Raw genomic sequence first — 20,769 nt, 5'->3', positions numbered from 1 at the left:
GGCGCCGACTATCATTATCATCATCATCATCGCCGTGGTTTAATTGTCATTGAGCTTATGATTGCGCCATCGGAATCAGTTTTTTTTTATTACAACAACCCATTCGCTATGCGCCTGCATCGTGCATCGTACGGCGATGCAATGGGCAAAAGGAGACAAGACACAAACCAGCTTCTAGCGTGTTTTTCTTTCGTTCTTTCTCCTATATCACCAACCAATATTACTGCCTTCCGGATCCGTTCGTGTTCGTGTTGAAGCATCATCATCATCGAACTGGAGAAGCACTTGAAGAAGCAGAAAGACACATCGGAACATTGGCGCGGAACAAGAAGTGACACAAACCGGCAAGATGCACACCGCACGATATTGCACCGCGGTGAGGTCCGTTGCAGCAACTGCCAGCAACCTGCATCGAGACGCTGTGCAATGTGCCGTTGGTCGTTTCGTTTTCACCGCAGGCAGGCTTTGATGGGTGCATCGCGCTGCAATCGATCGTGTGCGAATATCGATCTGTCGATCTCGCTCTTCTTGTTGGCTGCTTATTTTCCCTCCGTCTCGGAACAGAGCTCCATCAGTATGTCTGTTTAGTTTCAAATTTCGGACAGGTTTTTTTTTCTTTGTCGCTGCTGCCATTGCTGGTTAGCCGCTTGATGCTTGTTGTCGTGTGAAATATTGATAAAGCCTTGCTCTTTTACGAGAACATGAGATCATGTGAGCCCTTTTCCATCCCGCTTTTCCCTTCGTCGTAGACCGCGAATCCCGTTTTCATTTGCGCGACGAGCCCAGGACGTGACTTGCATCGGTGCAGGCAGCAAAGTAGAGGGCGCAGTAGGCCGCAACTGCACTTTTGTTGCTGCACACCAAAGCACACACACACACACACGTTAGTGCACGTAGCTCTCGTCCATCGGTTTCCCAGCAGCGGACACGGCCCAGCTGCGAGACGATGGTGCGGAGGGTTGGCAAAATCATGTTCAAGTTGCAGTTGCATATTTACATCATTTTAATGCTAACGGCTTCATCGGCAGCCGCTCGGGCGCAACTGTCACCACGCCGAGCAAGTGCACTCATCTCCCCGCTGCACGGTGGTCATTTGCATCGGTTGCACTTTAACATTGGTCGGTTCGGAAGTCGATGGGGAGCCCCGTGCGTTCGAAGAATGGCTGCACAGCCAGACACTTTAAACCCTCCGGGACTGGTATGCTAATGATGCGTGTTCCTACATTGCACCTTTTTGACCTTCGCGGGGAGGGTTACTCTACCTCCCATCCATCCGTGTTCGGCTCGATGTTTAAACCGTATCCTGCATCGATAGCACACGGCGGATCGTGTTCAAACGATCACCGCTCAGTGGCGGTCGCGGGCCGATAATGGGAGTTTCAATCGTCATCATCGCATTACGGCGCCGGAAATCGATGAATGAACTACTATAGAACCTGAACCACTCGCGCAATGCAAGCTCGATCTCAACTCGGCACCAATTAATAATCATTCTACCCGTGATCGCAGGCCTTCGATTGCGATCGTATCTAAGTTGCAGTTGCGTGTGGATCATTGCGCTTGTTGCTGGCGACATGTTAAGAGGTGGACCTATTTAGAACTAATTGCGCTAGCCTGTGCGGGGAGAGGGGGAGCAGAACCCTTAATTGGAAAATTGAACACCCACTCGCCGACTAGTGATCGACGTTCGTTCGGTTTTGCATTATTTGCACACCGTACAATATACCTTGACAAATTGTTGTTTGATTTTCACGCAGTCGTGCAGTGGAGGCGCCGAATGTGTCGCGTGCGTGCATATGGTGGAATGTTTGCGTTAATTGATTTTCTTGATATCATTAGAATGCAGAAAGGATTGAGATTTGCAATTTTAATTTGCAAAAGAGATGAAATGTGTACGACAATGAACGTGTGTCTTGAGATAGGACGCCGCACGACAGTTGGTAGGTGCGCGTGAGCCTTTGCTCGATCAACCGTCACCGGTGGTTCGAATCTCGATTCTACTGGAATATCTGTGACACATATTGGACAAGGAAAACAGCCCCATTAGACAGTCACAACTGTTGTACGCAAAATGACGACGTTAAGAAGGACCTACTGGATTTCATTTCGTTGGCAGATTTGATACCTGCACGCTTATTTGAACCTACAGAAACACACTTCTTTCAAACAGCTAACCTTCTACCATCTCGATTACCTCGATCCAGCATTCAACTAACGATTAATCTGAAAAAGCTATCACCACCAGGTCAAACAGAGCTAATAGCCGGCTCTATCCGATCCGCCGAACACCACCCCTCACCCAAGCGGTCTTCTCACACGCTGACAATGTTTGGATAGATTGAGCCATGATAAGACCACGGAGCCCACTAAAAACCCTGCTGAACTTGAACCCGATCGGTCGTCTCCGATTTCAAAGCTACGTTTGGCAAAACGTTTCGCTGTTGGCTCAGGCAAAAGGATCGCGCGACCCATAAAACGCCTGCCGTGCCGTTTACGCAACCGTTTTGTAATGTCCCCACTCCCTGCATGAGTGATGTTTGGGAATTTGCATCGTTTTCTGTTTGTGATTAAGTTTTGTCGAGATACTACTGCGCCTGCCTTCATTTGTCGTTGCGTTCATTTTTCAATCGACACGTTGCTGGACAATGGCATGTGTTCAATAGGTGGCATACTTCACAAAGAGCCAAACAAGAAAGTATGAATGAACCGAACTGAATCATGGTTCGCCATTTCCCACATTTTCATACGCGGGTTTGCATCGAAACCGTTGTTAAAAAAAGGGCGATTGTTTCTACCGCACTACCCCGGTGACCTACTGTCGGTTGGTTGGTTCGGTTCGCGTTGCGTTGCGTTGCGTTTGAAAGTGTTTTGCCAAACACAACGGTCCGGGGTGTCGTTTTGCATACCGGGTGTGTAAATCCAAAAACGGAAAGGTTAGTGTATTGCTTTGGTGATTTGATAAACTGAACTCGCCAGCATTCTTGTTGGAGTGGCCTCGTTCTATGAATGTAGGCGATCGCCCGAAAGGTCTTTTTCGCTGAGAAAACAACTAATAGAACATGAATGAGGTCTTGATCGATTCGATTCAAGGGGTTATCTGAATTTTGTTGTCTAAATGTACAAGTTTGCATTTAATCAATTTGTACAATTTACAAGTTCCTTTTCATTCTTCTCTGCCACTTCCTCCTATTTCTGCCTCTCGTAAGCCGAATGAAATTATGGAAATGTATGTCTGTGCAATTCTTCATCATTAACTCCATGGCAAATCATCTTGAGCCTCTTCTTTTTGTCCCGCCCAGCACACACACATACACAGAGTCATATGCCAATTAGAACTCTTGCCACTGGGGGAAGGGGAAACTCAATATGTCTTGTCGATTTTTCAATTAGCTCCCACATGGTGGGCCGATCCTTAAGCATAATCAGTCCGTCTGTCTCCCGCGTACGCGCGCGGCAGGGTACCAATGCCCGATTGTTCGAACCCATGTCGCCCCGGTGCTCGGGTTTGAAGTGCTTTTTCGTTCGTGATTGATATCACCACTTCAATACTTAACCATGTGTGTGTGTGTGTGTGTGCGAGCTCCTCGAAGGTATTATAAATGCGTTTCTGACGTTTCCGAGCTTGAAAAAGTGTACTTTTGCAAAGGCAATACGCACGCCCCGACATCTCGGACTGGAAATAAGGGGGGAGGGGTTCCATCTCCTTCCTGCCGGAGAGTGTGATTTGATGTGCGTGCCTTCACCCCTTTCCGCCTGTGTGTGATGCATATTTATCGATCGCACCGTCATCTGCCGCACTTTGACTTTGAAAGATGCATCCCGGGTGAAGGACGGCCACGACTGCACAAATATTGCGCATCGTCGCTGTCGTCGTCGTCGCAGTGGCGGTCGGCATTATATCGCTCTTCAGCACGAGATAACCCTCGGAAAAGGGTCGGCAGCAAAATGTGGCTGACTGGGCACAATGGTACACGCCATTCTCTTTAAGCCAGTATGCTGCTTGTATGCATGTACCCGTCACTGTGAAGTTCGATTTTTGAGGGAAAAATTAAGTGGATGGTGTAAGTTTGAAGTGCGCATTATGCAGATGGAAGCACCACGAAGCCGCTGATGATGGTGCATTATTTCGAGGAAATTGCAGCAGCAACAACACAAAAACAATCGTTTTATTTTTGTTTTATTATCGATGGATGGAGCAGTTTAATCCTGGAGGAGGCCCACCTACACCATGCTCAGCAATATCGTCTCATCAGTGGGCATTTCATGTGGACTTTAACTTTACATTTATGACCGTCACATCTCACTGCTTGTTAAAACTAAACCCTGGCAACAGAGCAGACAATCGCGCCGTGTGGCAGAAACACGTCTATTGAACTCATATAAACGTAAATTCCTCGTTTTAGCGAGTCAAATTCACCTCCCTTCCCCCGTTGCTGATTTGATGTAATTATTGGCGACGTGCGGACCATTGTGGACACCCACACGCGTACACGAGTGCCCGGGACAACTACCGGGTGGGATGATTTGCTTCACTCCGTTTTTTTTATGGGCCACAACGAGCGGCAGAGCCCCGTTTTGCTAGGGATTTCTGGAAAGTCCACCGCAGCGCTAATAATCACCTTTTACTCCCCTAATCACTGCAAAAAAAAAAAAAAAAAACAGTGAACCGCTGAAGCCTTAACGATATCCTCCGAAACGGCCCGGACGGAGTACGTCAGTGCAGCGACCACAAGCACACGGTCCGACGGCTGCCACGCTTAATTGCTTCAAGCAAGCAAGCAATTACCAATTAAATCCAACCCGACACGGTTTGTACACCGCGTTAGTTGAGGACCCGTGCGCAGGTGGCGCTCGGGTTGATAGGGTTGTGCTATTTGTGTTTCCTCCGTGGATCGGTGAAGATGGTCGTCGCAGCGGAATGGGAAGAATGCGGTACTTTAGCTTCGGCGGCCCAGAATGTCCGTTACCGATACAAAATAGGACGTGCGGAAGGACCCATTTAACCAGGGTATCTCAATTTAACTTCAGCTCCAATTACAACTCCACAAGTCCAAGGCCGAATCAGGAGGAAGATTCGTGAAAGGACGGAATGCTATCATGCATCTTCCGCATGACACACGCTGCAATCAGAATGTGTTATTTCTTCCGTTTTTTTTTTTGCTGGAAGCTCCTTGCAAAACGGTGATAATTAAAATCTCTCCTAGACTTTTCGCTAGCTTTCCGTCTGCTGTGGAAATGCAGTACGATCAGGTTTTTACGAGATGCATCCGCACAGGTGCTATTATCTTAATTTAATTCCAACCACTTCCTTCACTGACTGCCGGGTGATGGCAAATGATTCTGCCGCTTTTCTTCATCTTCAGCTTATTTATACATCCTCCTCTACATTTACTGTGTCACCTTTGACACCCGGACTTTGGATCACGCGAAACGGTGCTATTATGGGGACGGCTATGATACTAAGCTCGGGTGTAAATCGTGGCTTAACAGCAATAACATTAAGCTGGCTGATACTTCAGTGTAATTAAAGCGAAGTAATCAACAAAACGGCCACTATCATCATGAGCTGTGCAAGTGCAGACAGCGCGGCGGAATCGGGGATGATCCGCGGACCTGTTGTTTTTATAGTTATTTGATTTTTTTACATAGAACATTCTCTATTTTTAAACAGCAGGAATTGAATAGTGAACATCAAAATAGCTTTCCCATAAAAAAAACAGTTGCTCATCCCTGATCATAATGATCATCTTTTGCACAGTGGCTTCCTGATTTTTGTTTTCCACCCTCTCCAGACCTGCCATAAAGTGAGGTGAATTATGATTTGATAGGTTTCTAATGATGTTGTCGTACCGATATTGTGGTACATTAAGATGCAAATTTTATTATCCTTCCTCTCGGCTTCTCTCACTCACCCTTCCTGCTTCAGCTTACAACACCCAACCAATGACCGTGTACCGACAGTGGCTCTTGGCGCTTGCGTGCACTGAAAACAACAACAAACCGAGACGAATCCGATGATGCACGCATGTTAAGCCCGTACGATTCTCTACACCTTAAGTGAAGTGTTTTACGTTTCTATCTGGCGTAAAAACACAAACCCCACGTCATGATTACCCCAAAGCCGCCTATCGTGAAGGCCATCGTTGATCGTTTGGTGCGTTGTGTTTTATCAACCCAACTCAACAGGGCGTGAATATGTCATCCTCGTAATGCGCGACGCCATCCGTGTTAGCGCTTTGATTGGTGATGAGAATTAGAGGAAGGCTCTCACTAACACCTGTTGGACGGCACCAGTCTGTCAACCGACCACGACCACGATCACTCGTAAACGCTTGTCAACAGCGGTACAGTGACGATCCGATCGGACCGGATCGGGTACGGTCGTGTGTTGTGCTGTTCGTGCCCTCTTCTTCTCTAATACCTGCTCACCTTCACATAGTTTATTATCAGCGTGCACTGCACGAGCGATAGAGAGCCGGGACGGGTGGCAGCAAAGACTGCCTTCCCCAAAGGGCTCTCCCACTCCCACCACGACCGTCTGCGCAAATAATTTGCCCCTGCGAGGCTCATAATCGGGCACTCCCCATATCACCCGGTTTGACGCGTTGGAACTAATTTGTTTGATTAATGGTGTTATTTGATGGAAGGTTCGAATGCAAACGAATGGATTTATGAGTCAAAGTGACCATACGTGTGTGTGTCACTGGTTAATCCTTGCTTTCACACTGTCGTCAGCTCACAGAATCTTGGCCGGCGACCTCTAGCCAGGTGTGGTGTGATCCAAAGAGCAGAAGAAAACAATACATTCGCTGTATCATGATACCTGATGAGGCGATGGTTTCGTTTGCATAAGGACGGTGCCGAACGATGTTTGGAATTAGCAATTTCAAGTTAGCTTCAGCTCAGACTGTTTGAACGACAAATTCCTTCCCCTGAATTCACTCGTCCGTCCTAAATGGAGAGAGAGAGAGAGAGAGCAGAAAAATGCTTGTATGTCGGAGTGTGTTAACATCCTTGAATGCATAATAAATCCACTCGATAGTTGTTTAGAGCACCGGCTGTTACCACCCAGGCCGAGGTCCGTAAAAACCTGCCTGCGCCCATAAACTGCTGCGTAACGATAAGTATTGCACTGCAGTGCGAGCGTGTGAGACGTCCAAACAAATGTAACTGCTGGTACGGTTCAGCCATTTAGAATCAGTGACACTGTCTTGTAATGCATTGTCCCACTCTCGGAGAGTGGATGTGAACTCCGGGGGCGACAGCATCCGTATGGCCGTGTGACTCCTCCGCAAAGCTACACACCTGAGGTTCGTTTGCACTACCTCTAATGCACTACCGGTCCCTAACTTCCTCTTCGCCACTGGACAGGACCAAATAAATATGGCTTCTTTATGGTGACCAATTAATAAAACTGTCATCTGATTGATTCCATCCCCCCCCTGTCTCTCGATCTCCTCATCAATCCTCCAGCTCACCGTCGGTTGTATATCGCCTTGAGGCATCTTAGCGTCGATGGTGAGATGGTCTGTATGGCACTTCGCTTATCTGTTCGCCCTAATCGGTTCTGTGTGTGCGATTCGGTGGTGTAAATTCAAAAGTTGTTTTGCTGCGCGTGTGTGCGCACAGGCCAACCCGGTCCCAAACGCCCCATTGTGTGTGTGTGTGTGGTGATTTTACCAACGGAATCCGGAGGCGATAAACGATCGCCGTACGGACGCCATCCGATCGCGATCGCCTGAAGTGTCCGGTCAAACTGGATCTGGTTGCCTTCGTACGAGCCCTGGCACAAAGTGCAAACTCTCGTACATTCGTGCTCTTGGGGCACGGGACGGGCGGGCAGAGGAGGGTGAGTGGTGGGGCCACGTTTACACCTAATCGGATCGAAGAGTAATTTAAACCATTACGCTGTCGGATCGATCGCAAGTGCGCAACTTAGTACGCAAATGATGGTTGGTGTGGTTGTCTCCATTAGGGGCCGCCGGGCCGCCGGGGTGCGGTTGTCAAGCGCGGCTGGAGTGTCATTGCCATTTTTCTATGCCTGTGTGTTTAGCAATACCAATTTGGCACACTTTGTGATGTACGTGTGTGGGTCTCTTGACCGACAGTTTGTAGGTCCTACTTAATGCCGCGGAGGTCCACATTGAATGAATGTGTCTCATTAACCTGTAGGACGAAATGGGGCTAAAGCTTGACATGTGTGTCTGGGTGTACGTCTCTATGCGTGTGTGTGTGTGTGTGTGTGTGCGAAAGTTGATTGTGTTGGATTTGGAGTTAACAAGACCCACTAAGGTCAACTGGGCAACGAAATGGCTGGACAATGGATGTACAATTATAGTAGAGGCGAGGTACGGATTTAGCACCACAGAATCACCGATGATGACACTCTGCGCATGACTTCATCCACGAAAGAGGGTGCCTTTAAGGTGCCTTACTTCGCAATTGACACCAAACTTTCGACCTGAAGAACACGCCGGATCATACTCTGTACTCCGCGGGTGTGAACGTAATGCAACGGCCCAGACGCAGATGTTGTTTATGGTAATCTTAATGCCTCACCGCGACAGCGAATGGGAATGGGTGATCTGGAATTAACGGACACTGTATCCTTGTCCCGTTGCCCAGGGAGCGTCCGTCCCGTTTGTCTGAAGTTGTGGTGCGGATGTCTTCCCTTAATTAAGCTTCCGCGTAGGATGGACAGCAGCTTGGAGCGGGCATAACGAACGACTCCAGAAGATGTTTAACGGTCAGACGGTGGATTAAGTATTTTGTGTGTGTTTATATGTGTGTGTATTACCATTTCGTTCCCTGAAAAACATGTTGAATGTGATGTACCAAATTCATATATATATATATATAAAACCTCGAAGTAAAATGATCATCAAACTCCAAATAAACACTTCGATAAGAGCTAATCAGAAAGTAGTTCATTCCTTTTTAAGAACCTCTTCCCCACTCCCCCCCACTCCCCAAACATCGAAGTGTTCACCTGTCCATCCAACGGATTAGCGCGTTAGATTTGCATTTTAACAGACCAGCGCAACGAACGGTGGCAAAATAGACTCGCCCGGTCACAACCACACGCCACGGCGTCATAAATTGTGATCATCAAATCGTTCCGATTACTTACGGGATTTCGCCTAAATGGAAGTGCTTCCAATTTGCATAAAAAATATCGCAACCCACCCAATCCGAGGGCAAGAGTATTGTTACCATTTTGAGTGGCGCATTGCGCGCCGAATAGGTTTCACAGGTAGCGATAGCTTACGAGCCCACTAAATAAACGTTTGGAATTCATTATCTCTTTTTTTTCCTTTCTTAAGATTGGATAATGTGTGTGAGGAATATTTTGTGCAAAATTGAACAAATGCGCACGCTTTCCTATCAATTTTGTTGCCGAACCGGGAATGTCATTAGTGACGCAGGTGCTCCACATCTCGGTGTAGTCGCTATTTTTCACCACCCAAAAATCAGAGAAGAAAGCTTGAACGGCGATAATCGTTCAGTTGGGACCTCGTTTGCTGTCATTAATATCATTTCCCGGTAATCTTAATCTATTGGCACAGACCGTGTGGAAATAGGGCAGTAGAAAGAGGAAAATGGGATAAATCACCGAACCATGCCTCTGCTGTTGGTGATCACCCTCTTCATCAAGCGCACGATCACCAATTTAATGACTAATAATCGAAGCAATCATCTTAATTAAAATGAAGATAATGAATGCACAATGTTGTGCGCTGATTTACGGTACCCTTATGTATTTTCGACTATAATTTGATGACACCCTTTCCGATCATTTTCAGTGTTTGTTACATTCAAAATTGAGACATCAAAATACTCTTGATAAACTACTGATCGTATGTGATGTTCGGAAGTCACTCAGTATGAGGCAAGTCCTGCTTGTTACCTCGCAATAACTCTTTCATTCAGGACTAACTAATTCCAATATCTCTGCCGGAAAGTATCATAAAAATGTTACTCCCAAAATCGGCACACTCTCGGCATGTATGCAAATGAGTAATAGCTTCCATAAATTTTCGGTTCCCAACCCAATCCTTGGTCGCGTGCTCCCCATTTTGGCGTTTGGCAGAAAGGAGCATGCTATCAAGTTATACGCCCCAGCCTCGTATCGTATCGCGTAACCCTCACTTTGACCTTCTCCATATAGACGTATTCACAAAACATGGAAACTCATTAATGTTTGGCGCCTCCAAAACTCACACCACCTATGCAAGGGGAAGGAAGGGAGGGACGGGGAATGATCCCACACCCAGCCAGCATCATACATAAAGCCATCCTGTGGCCCGCCGGCGGTTTGGAATCGAAACCATATTTCTGAGAGGTGTTGTGATCGCTTTGTCCACAGACAAACACACGCTCCCTTCACCGCGACTGCAGTCTCGTGGCTTGATTTCCGTTTTTGGAGGTGACACCCCGGCCAAGACCCCGGGGTGTGTAGGATTCGCCAAACAGTCCGTGCGTGGGCGACTTGATTCGGTTCGCAAATTTCGCGTTTCGTCGTAGTGGGTTTATTTTGTTCCTTTTACGTTTAAATCATTTCCATTTCTACCCTCCCTTTGGATTCGCTTTCAAGTGCGCACGATCGCGCTCGCCTGCCTGGTGTGTGGTGCGCTTTTGTAAACTTTTATAAACCTAAACCGCGCCGGTTTTATTTGCACACTTTATGGTGGCAATTTATGGTGGCGGTGGTCAAACGGTGCGGCATCGGCACCGGCGGTCAGCTTCAATGATGGATCGTTAAGGAAGCTGCTAAAATGCGCCACCTTCAGGGAAGGGTGTTAGAGGTGAGCGCGACACAAAAAAAAACCAGACAGACTGGAGAAGAAATAACATTTTAATTGACTGTGGCTGTGTGGTAGTTTTTGGAAGGTAGTGGTCGGTTTTTGCGAAACGAACTGAAATGACACTGAGTGTGCATTAGAAGGAAGCTAAACAGCGTTAGCTTTAGGTTAAAGTTCAGCGCTGCTGTTAGTCAACATTAATTTGCAGTTCATTTTCAACTGTTTGGTTTGGCAAATGAACACAATCATCTCATCACGATCATCAATTTGATATGATAAATGTATTCATCCAAGCAGAACAGTAGTTATTGCTTTGAAAATGTAAGAATCAATCGTAGGTCTAAGGCCAGAAATGAAGTATAAATGTGGTAACATCAGGGACTAAGCGTGATTAAAAGTAGCTCTTTTCTAAGAAGCAAAGATGTCAACATTTTTCCAGATGAGAATCGAAAGCCCTATGTAACTCTGCACGCCTTATGGAGCTCCGCGCACACTCCATTCAACTCTTTACGATAGTTGTAGCTCCGCACGTTCAATTTTGCTCCGAGCACTCCATGTTGTGCTACAAACTCAATATAGCTCATCGCACTCATTGCGCACTCTGCGAGCGCTCAGTACAATTCCTGGCACTCAATTTCTTCAACTAAATCAATTTAAGCTACAGAATTACAATAAAACAATTAAGGGACGAGCTTATAGTTCTCATTTTCGAGAGTAAAAGTGACCGTCTTGCAGACTCTTTTAGAACTCTTCTTGCAGTAACGTTCTCGAAAATCATGCCGACCTTATATGTGCCTACTAGATTTGATAGTGGCACGTAAAGCTGTAGAATCTAAGGCTTATTTAAAACCATATTCATTAGTATATTTTACGTTTTCTACATTTCTAACATTTCCTTCCTTTTCCCTTGCTTTCCCCATCTTTATTACAGAGACAACCTGTTCCGGTTTTCGCTCCGGCTGGAGGAGATCGAGCGAGCGCCATGGGAGGTGCCGGTCAGCATGCGCGCCCTCTGCCTGCAGAAGGGCCAATCGGACGAAGCGTGCCACAACTACGTGATGGTGCTGCAGAGCTACGGCAGCCAGGTGTACGCGTGCGGCACGCACGCCTTCAACCCGCGCTGCACCGTGCGCCACATGGAGGATCTTTCCGTCACGCGCAACGACGACGGCGTGGCCAAGTGTCCGTTCAATCCGAACGCCAACATGACGGCGCTAATGTCCGAGTCGGGCCAACTGTTTGTCGGTTCGGCGACCGACTTTTCCGGGCTCGACTCCGCCATCATGCGGTCGGACATTACGGAGAACAATTCGCGCATCCTGCGCACGGTACAGTACAACTCGCTCTGGCTGAACGAGCCACAGTTTGCGGGCAGTTTTGAGCACGGTGGTTTCATCTACTTTGTGTTGCGCGAGGCAGCGGTGGAGTACATGAACTGTGGCAAGATCATTTACTCGCGGATCGCGCGTGTGTGCAAGAACGATGCTGGCGGTACGCCGGGCATACTGAAGGACAACTGGACGTCGTTTGTGAAGGCGCGGCTGAACTGCTCGCTGCCCGGGGATTATCCGTTCTACTACAACGAGGTGCAGGGCATGGTGTACTCGCAGGACGAAGGGGTTCTCTACGCGACCTTCACCACACCGGAGTAAGTATGAAGCGATCCTTTTTGTGAGGTTTTTGGGTATTAATATGATTCCTCTCCGCGCACAGGAACAGCATCCACGGGTCAGCGATCTGTGCGTACAACATGTCCGCCATACAGGCCGCCTTCGACGGAGCGTTCAAGCACCAGGAATCGAAGGGTGCCGCCTGGCGCGCGCAAGACGTCAGCAACCGGGACCACTACGAGTGCCGCAGTGGAAGTCCGTCCGGGCGCCACATGTCGCTGATCGAGTCGTCCAAGTATCAGCTGATGGATCAAGCGATTCAGCCAATCACCGGACGGCCCCTGCACCACACGGCCCTGGAGCGGCTGAGCCACATTGCGATCGACATCATTCCCACCAAGCTGCACGAGCGCGTCCACATCATCTACGTCGCGACGGACGGCGGCACGATCAAGAAGATCTCGGTGCTGCCCCGCACCAAGGACACGTGCGTGATCGAAATCTGGCAGCCGGAAGAGCGCCCCGACACCCCCATCAAGGTGATGCAGTACGTGAAGGACACGGAATCGCTGTACGTCGGCACGGAGCGCGCCCTGATGCGCATTCCGGCCAACCACTGCGGCCGGCATCTGTCCCGCGCCAGCTGCCTCAACTCGATGGATCCGTACTGTGGCTGGAACGAGCTGCAGGAGGCGTGCACGATCGCACCGAACGGTGACACGCTGGCCCGGTACTGGGTGCAGAACGCTACCGAGTGTCCCGTGCTGACCGCACCCGTCGACGGTGGATGGTCGGCCTGGTCCGGCTGGTTCCGGTGTGCCCAGTCGCCCGGCCAAGCGGGCGGCATCGGCGGTACGATCGGCGGAGGAGCGCTAGGATCCTCGGCGGCCGGGGAAGACTTTGGCCCGAACGCGGACACCTGCCTGTGTCGGACGCGCACGTGCAACAATCCGCCGCCGAAGAATGGCGGCAGTGGCTGCACCGGCATGCACATCGCCGTCACCAACTGTACGGTGCACGGTGGCTGGACGGAGTGGTCCGCCTGGTCGGCTTGCTCGCAAACGTGCGGCATGGCGGTGAAGACGCGCCGCCGCACCTGCGGCAATCCGAAACCGGCGCACGGTGGGCGCGTCTGTGTGGGACCGGATCGGGCCGAGATTTACTGCTCCCATCTGCCACCGTGCCCGGCACCGAAGCAACCACCGATCGATGGTGGCTGGGGACCGTACGGAGACTTCGGGGAGTGTAGTGCGGTGTGCGGCGGTGGTTTCCGCATACGCCGCCGCAAGTGTGACAATCCGGTGCCGCAGAACGGAGGGATGGACTGTTCCGGGTGTCACTTCGATTACGAAGTGTGTAACACGCAGCCCTGCCCGGATGTGCGCAAGGCGGGCACGTGGACACCGTGGCTGACGGTAGCGAACGGGACGATGGCTAGCGGTGGGTATGTGGAGAAGCGGTTCCGGTTTACGTGCAAGGCACCGATTGCTGACTCGGCACTGTTGAAGATTACGCCCAAGGAGGAGGTGCGCGTGTGCCAGCCGGACGGTTCGTGCCAGCGTTCGGTCGATCCGAACGCACTGGCGCCTGGGTTGGCTGGTGGGGAGGAGGGTGAGGATGGATGGAGCGAATGGAGCTCGTGGAGTCCGTGCAGTGCGTCCTGTGGAGGTGGCTATCAGCATCGTACCCGCACCTGCGAGAAGCTCGAGTGCGTCGGGTTTAACAAGACGCGGCGGGCGTGCAACACGCAACCATGTAGAGGTGAGTGTAAGGGAAGGCGGTGAGGATTGTGGATTGGAGAAGGGAGAGAGGGGACGTGACGGGTTAGTTCTTACGATGCTTTCAAGTGGATGAACGGTTTATGTTTATATAGATTGTTTAAGTGAAGTTTGTGTGGCGGTCCCGTGGTGCAGACGTCAACTCGAACGACTCAATAACATGCACGACATAGGTTCAAGCCTAGAATGGACCGTCCCTCCGTAGCAAGGATTTGACTATTCGGCTGTGCTTCTTAAGCCAAACAGGAGGAGAAGAAATGTAGATTGTAGAGACGAACGAACGAGCATAGGTAACAGACGGACGAATGACGACCTAAGCAATGAACTCGTCGAGTTGATAAGCGAATGAACGAACAGATTGTCGTACAAAAGCTTGATCAATTGGAACAGCAAAAGAACGGACGAACGATTGGACGACTAAACGAACTATTGAACCCGCGAGCAAAAGAACAGAGAACTATTCGGGAAGGTTTATGTCTCTGCAGTTCGCAAATAGATCACTCATAGATTACAATAGTAAACGTGAAACACAACAGGAAAGACACCTCTATGCTTTTTTGAACGATCTTTTAGTCGCTCTCGTTCAGTTCTTGCTTCGCGAGCAGAGATCTGATTCATTTTCGTTCGTTCAAAAAAGAACTTCAAAGCAGACCCTTAAACTAACGATTCCTTATTCCGCTCAATTGCAGGTGAATGGGGATGCTGGACGGATTGGTCACCGTGCTCGGTTAGCTGCGGCACTGGCACCCGCACCCGGTCCCGCCAGTGTCTGTCGATGTCCGGCAGTGTGACGCCCGAAAACGATTGCGAGGGTAAAAGCGTGCAGTACGAGAGCTGCGACATGCCGAGCTGTGACTGTAAGTAGCAAGCAAAGGAGAAGCCTTCATGAGCATGATTGAGGTGTCTGATCCCTATCCTTTTTACACATTTGCAGCATTCCTCGGATGGGGCGAATGGAGCGAATGGTCACCGTGCAATGGGGACAATGAGCGGATACGTACCCGCGCCTGTCTGCAGCCGCACGCCGTCTCCGCGACCGGTGAGCTGACGTGCCAGGGCAGTGATCGTGAACTGCGCAAGTGTAACATCGAACAAGCGAATGGTAAGCAATGCGGCCGCTATGACAGGTTGCCAGTGCAAGCATTTAAATTGACTTTGCTTTTCCTTATTTCTCTCTCTCTCTCTCTCCAAAAACCCAGATGTTCCACTGCCACCGGCCGCCGTGTACGTGTCGTCCATCTCGGCCATCGTGATCGCTGTCCTGGTGACGATGCTGGTGTGCTGCGGCGTCAGCATTGCCGGCACGATTATGTTCATGAACAAGAAGAAGAAGGGCCTGAAAGCGATACAGGGTTCGCCGTGCTACGGTTCCTACCCCAACCAGTACTCGTCGCTACCGACCAAGGATGTTAGTATGGATCTAATGGTAATAGAGAGCCCCGGTTCCTTTTGTATTCCTTTTTACACTTAACACTCGCCACGTAACACTCGCTAGCAGACATACATCATGAAGAAAGAATCCTAATTTAACTTTTTCTTCTTCCCTCCAGTACACTGACGGTGGCCACAAACCGAAGCGCCAGTCGTCCTTCAAGGGTTCGCGGAACGATGCGAGCGGCTCGAAGCTTTCCAACGGCACCGGCACGCTGGTGAAGTCGATCAACGTGAACGGTGGCCCACTGGGAAACAACACGCCGAAGATACTGTCGAAATCGTTCAACGAAACCGACACCGCCACGATCAAGCGCAACTCGCACGGTCCGAACAATATCCGGCACGCCCGCCAGCTCGAGATGGACGAGGACAAGTACTGACGGAAGCGGCGCCGGTTCGTGCGAGTCGACGTTTTAAGGCCCGAACCGCTGGCCTACTAGGGGAAAAGTATTAGAAGCGGAATTTGCTAATAGAAACAACAGAAACCACAGTTGCGTGGTGGTGGTACGCGTGTTTGTGTTGGGGTGTAACTGCCGCCTTTTCCGGGCGCGGGTTAAAGCAATGTGCTGCAATGCCGATGTGTGCCATTAGTTTTTTTTTATATAGGATGACGCGATGTCTCGTACACACGAACGTAACAAAACAATTAGTTCTAAGCGCAAGCAGCCCTTCCCGCATAAAACACCTTATCCTTGTCCCCCGCTTCCGCGCGTCTTAACATCGTTATAGTGTATAGTGGGGAAAGAAGGGAGACAGAAAACACGAAAGACTTAGCATTTAGTAGCTGTTGTTTTAAGCCATTTTAAGAAACATTGCGTAAGGGGACAGAGAGAGAGAGAGAGAGCACTGCTTCGGCCCATGACAATCATACCGCGCGCGAAAAAGGCATGTTGCGTACGGTTCTGCTCATGTACAGTGCACAAGAGTAGCTCATATTGAGCAAACCTAGCATTGTAGAATGATTTTAAAGTTTAGCATTATTTTGTAACCTATTAGCAAAAAAAAACAAAAACAAAAACACAAAAAAAAACAACCGCGCTATAGTTGTAGGCCAAAAAGGGAATCAATCAAAAAGACTTGAGCAAAGACACGGCATCAAAAGACAGTTTAGGACAGTAAGGTAGCAACAAAAACAACCACGTGTTAGGAGCGCGTGGCTTTCGACTTTGTTAAGTTCGCAGTTAATAGTTTGTTGAGAAAGCTTCCACTAACGATGTGTTCGGTTTCTTCGCGCGTTGACTTAACTAGTGCTAAGTGCTAAGTATACATATTGTGTAGAGGCCATTGTTGCAGGCAAATTAAAAAAAATCCGTCTGAATAAAATGTAAAATGCGAACAGGTTAATGCTTGTATTTTTTTTTGTTGAGTTTTAATTTATGATTTTTTAAAATTATTATTATTTGAGAAACATTTTCCTAAAACCAGCTCTTCTACAGCCCTACAGAATGTGTCTTGTACATGGAAGGGTTATCGGGCGATGCACTTTGATTCAAGGGGTGTGTGGAAAAGATGGTCGATCGGCGTCGCCATAGCAACGTAAACCGTGATGGAAGGGAGATATTCTTCTGAACGGCTGCCATCGTCAGTTTAAGCAAAAGCCTGTTACAAATAAAAATAGTTATCCAAACGTTTGAATCCAAATTCAGTTATTTTTAAATGTTTTAAATTGACTAATGTTTTGTTCTAATCAACCATCGTACCAATGTGCATAATAATTTCATTCTCTTTTTTCTAAATGCTAAATGTCCTCAGTCTTGTAAGTCTTGATTTGTCCATGGTATTGTTCATTGTCTCGATTGAAGGCATCTCTGTATTGCCAATGAATTACATTATAAAACAAAAATTTCCTGCTTTTCTCGCATGCTTGTAAACTAAAATCACATCAACATAAACACTAATTACCAGCCGCCGCTTACGAAGGACGCAGCAAGTCGGCATACACTTTCCCAAGCGGTCAGGGTGGCAAGCTTTTAGTTTAAAAAATTCCTAAGTCACAAGATCAATATTTACCCTTCCACTATCGGCCACCGATTACACGTTGCGTACTTTCGCATCGGAATTAAATGCAGTTCTATTCTCCCGCCGACGGGTGCATATCCCCCCTTCAAACAAAACAAACATTACCCACCCTACTACAGATCAACCCTTTGCTTACGCTGCGACGCTGCGTTTGCGCAGCCATAACAACGCCTCACTCCTCGTCAATGCGAGCGAGCTAGTTCATCCGCGTAATAACGTCGCGCGAAAAAAAAGAAGAAATAAAATAAATTACATTACGCTCCGCCAAATGCCAAACGCACTCCGCGAGCATGAGCAATGGAGAGCGTCCCTTTTCAGCTGATTAGCCGTGCTTGCGCGTCGCTGCGAAGCGTCCCAGGCCACGCGACAGCACGCTGCCCGCATCGCCCCATCGCAGTCCCGTTTATGCCGTGCGCTTCTTCCCATTCCCACCCGACACGCCGCCTCTCTCTGCGCAGGCACCGATAAGTAGCACGGTGAAAACGAGAAATCGTGACAGATCGGGCCTCAGACGGTGTCGAGATACCGGACGCAACGCAGTGCACAGTACACAGTGTGTCGTACGTGTCGTACAGAGAGCGAGAGAAGCGATTCCAAGGCGACCGATTTTTGCGATACCACATTCAAGATGGCCACTACACCCAACCGGAATAGTCTGCCGGATCAGCCACCGATCAGCACCGATCATCCGATCATCAACGGAACATCGAAGCCGCCAAACGCCACTGGCGAGTGTGATGAGTGGACCATACTGGAGCGAGTGTTTCGGGTGCTGGCGGACGAGGGCTACCTTGGTCCGAGCACGCACCAGAAGCCGGTGGTTTCGTTCGTATATCCCGAGGATCTGAAGGTAGGAAGATGATCGTGATAAACATCTCCCCTCGTCTCGTGGGAGAGGAGATAATGGGAAGAGCTTTGCGTGTGTGTTGCGTGTTGCGCACTTGCGCAGATCGTTGTTGTAATTCGTACTCGCGCAAGCGGTGATCTCACTGGTGCGGCCTTTACCTTGATCTTGGAAGCCGCCACTGGCGGTCATTGTCACCCGAAACTCGTCGCGACCCCATAAGATAACTTCCACAGCCGCGTGGTTGTTTGGGGATCAATTTGAGTTGGGGCTAGCGCAGATAATGCGGCTGTTGACCGCGCCGTTTTCGGTTAGACAACGGCGCGTTCTATCTGCTGCGCTCGAAAGCCATTACGATGACATGTGATTGATAATGATTACATTATTCGGGAAGATATAAGGCCCGATGATAATGGGAGGGGTGAAACCGGCTTTTCAACTGGACATTGACGCGATGCACTGATGCTCTAGCTATCTTTTTTCCCATTTCCAGCAACTGATTCACTTCCCAATGGATGAACAGACACCGAGCAGTGCGGCAACGGTCGAACGGATCATACGCCAAGTGTTGCACTATTCCGTGCGCACCGGTCACAATCACTTCCACAATCAACTGTTTGCCGGGGTCGACCCGTACGGGCTGACCGGGAGCTGGCTGACGGAGGCACTGAACACGAGTCAGTAAGTGAACGGAGAAGGGCGGACCAAGGGAAGACACACGACACACGGATTGACCTTGATCGGTTCTTCCTTTTCGTATAGATACACATTCGAGGTTGGACCAACGTTCACCCTGATCGAGGACGCAGTGATCGACAAATGCTTGCGTCTGTTCGAGTTTGGTGAGGGTGATGGGATCCTCTGTCCCGGCGGTTCCATGTCCAACATGTACGCCATGGTGGCGGCCCGATATCGCACGGTTCCGGATGTGAAGCGCATTGGGGTGGCGAACCTGCCCGAACCGTTGGTGGTGTTTACCTCTGAAGATGTAAGTCTTCCCTTCTACTGAATCCTTTTCAAGCAATTACACTCAAGTCTCGCTCGCTCTCACAGGCCCATTACAGCATTACGAAGGCGGTACATTGGCTCGGGATCGGATTGAACAATCTCGTAAAGGTGAAAAGTGACCGGCGCGGTTGCATGATCCCGGAGCAGCTCGAACAAGCGATCCAATCGGTGCTCGAGTCCGGCCGGAAGCCGTTCTTCGTCAACGCCACCGCCGGTACAACCGTGCTCGGTGCGTTCGACGACTTCAATCGTATCGCGGACGTTTGCCAACGGTACGATGTCTGGCTGCACATAGACGCGTGTCTCGGCGGGACGGCAGTGCTTTCCCACCGACACAAACACCTGCTGGCCGGTGCCAACCGTGCCCAGTCGCTCGCCTGGAACCCGCACAAAACGCTCGGCGCACCGTTGCAGTGTTCGATCTTTCTCATCAAGGAGCGGGGTCTGCTGCACGAGTGCAATGCCGCTAAGGCGGACTATCTCTTCCAGCAGGACAAATTCTACGACATCTCGTACGACACGGGCGACAAGAGCGTGCAGTGCGGCCGGAAGGTGGATGCGTTCAAGTTTTGGCTCATGTACAAAGCGCGCGGTTCGGCCGGGCTGGAGTCGCTGGTGGACAATGCGTTCGCGTGTGCGGAATCGCTGCACGAGCAGCTGCGCAGCAGGACCGGTTTCCGGCTGGTGCTGGAAGAGTACCAGTACACCAACATCAGCTTCTGGTACGTGCCGACGTGGATGAGAACGGACCAGGAGACGCCCGACTGGTGGCAACGGCTGTACAGCGTGACGGCGGACATTAAGGAGCAGATGGTAAAGCGTGGCACCGTGCTGGTTGGTTACGTGCCGCTGCTACACAGAGGCATTGGGAACTTCTTCCGGATGGTCGTGACGTGTCATCCGCGCCCAACGCCCGAAACGATGCGGTACGTCATAGACGAGATCGAGCGCGTCGGCGAGGAGTTGCCGCGGTAGGGAAAGTTTCTCAAGGTGCTGCTAAAAGAAGAGCCAAGCTAAAGGTGTAACACTGCGCGGAAATTACTGAAAATTAACACAAAATCTATCGCATTTAATGGCGCGTTTGATGAATGTTTACAAAAGAAATAAAGATGCTAGAACGAAGTAGGCATTTAAGGCTAGAGGATGATTAAAACCAGTGCTTTTTTAGTGAAGGATGCGGTTTGGTTGCGCCGTCCAATGCAACGCGTATCGGAACCGGGACGCGAAGAAAAAAACAACCCACCCCGTAAGGCCATTCCGAACATGTCGCACTA

The 20,769-nt window shown here is 49.6% G+C and overlaps 2 protein-coding genes across 5 annotated transcripts in view; both read left to right on the top strand.

The window, feature by feature from the left end:
• The window catches only part of LOC121588417 (semaphorin-5A), a 114,207-nt gene extending 97,239 nt beyond the window's left edge, over positions 1–16,968 (top strand). For 3 of the 4 annotated variants that reach the window (XM_041906316.1, XM_041906315.1, XM_041906318.1), the window contains 6 exons: positions 11,734–12,450; positions 12,516–14,173; positions 14,880–15,047; positions 15,125–15,292; positions 15,390–15,616; positions 15,741–16,968. In XM_041906316.1, the coding sequence (XP_041762250.1) occupies positions 11,734–12,450; positions 12,516–14,173; positions 14,880–15,047; positions 15,125–15,292; positions 15,390–15,616; positions 15,741–16,004 (3,202 nt within the window). In that variant the 3' untranslated portion in view covers positions 16,005–16,968. The remainder of the gene's footprint in view (positions 1–11,733; positions 12,451–12,515; positions 14,174–14,879; positions 15,048–15,124; positions 15,293–15,389; positions 15,617–15,740) is intronic. The other variant, XM_041906317.1, reaches the window with a different exon arrangement.
• Positions 16,969–17,953: 985 nt separating this feature from the next.
• LOC121590617 (cysteine sulfinic acid decarboxylase) lies at positions 17,954–20,634 on the top strand. Its single transcript, XM_041910435.1, has 4 exons — positions 17,954–18,493; positions 18,981–19,168; positions 19,250–19,475; positions 19,541–20,634. Exons 1-4 carry the CDS (start codon positions 18,272–18,274, stop codon positions 20,468–20,470), a joined length of 1,566 nt encoding a protein of 521 aa, XP_041766369.1. The 5' UTR covers positions 17,954–18,271; the 3' UTR covers positions 20,471–20,634.
• The last annotated feature ends 135 nt before the right edge of the window (positions 20,635–20,769 follow it).

This window comes from Anopheles merus, chromosome 2R (genome assembly GCF_017562075.2).
Source record: "Anopheles merus strain MAF chromosome 2R, AmerM5.1, whole genome shotgun sequence".
Classification (NCBI taxonomy): Eukaryota; Metazoa; Arthropoda; class Insecta; order Diptera; family Culicidae; genus Anopheles; species Anopheles merus.
Note: the sequence above shows the minus strand (reverse complement) of the source record. Positions and strands in the feature narration are given on the sequence as shown.

Coding starts and splice junctions, on each gene's coding strand:
- LOC121590617 (XM_041910435.1), top strand. CDS start 18,272: ATGGCCACTACACCCAACCGGAATAGTCTGCCGGATCAGCCACCGATC. Junction 18,494..18,980: donor TATATCCCGAGGATCTGAAG/GTAGGAAGATGA, acceptor TCCCATTTCCAG/CAACTGATTCACTTCCCAAT. Junction 19,169..19,249: donor GAGGCACTGAACACGAGTCA/GTAAGTGAACGG, acceptor CTTTTCGTATAG/ATACACATTCGAGGTTGGAC.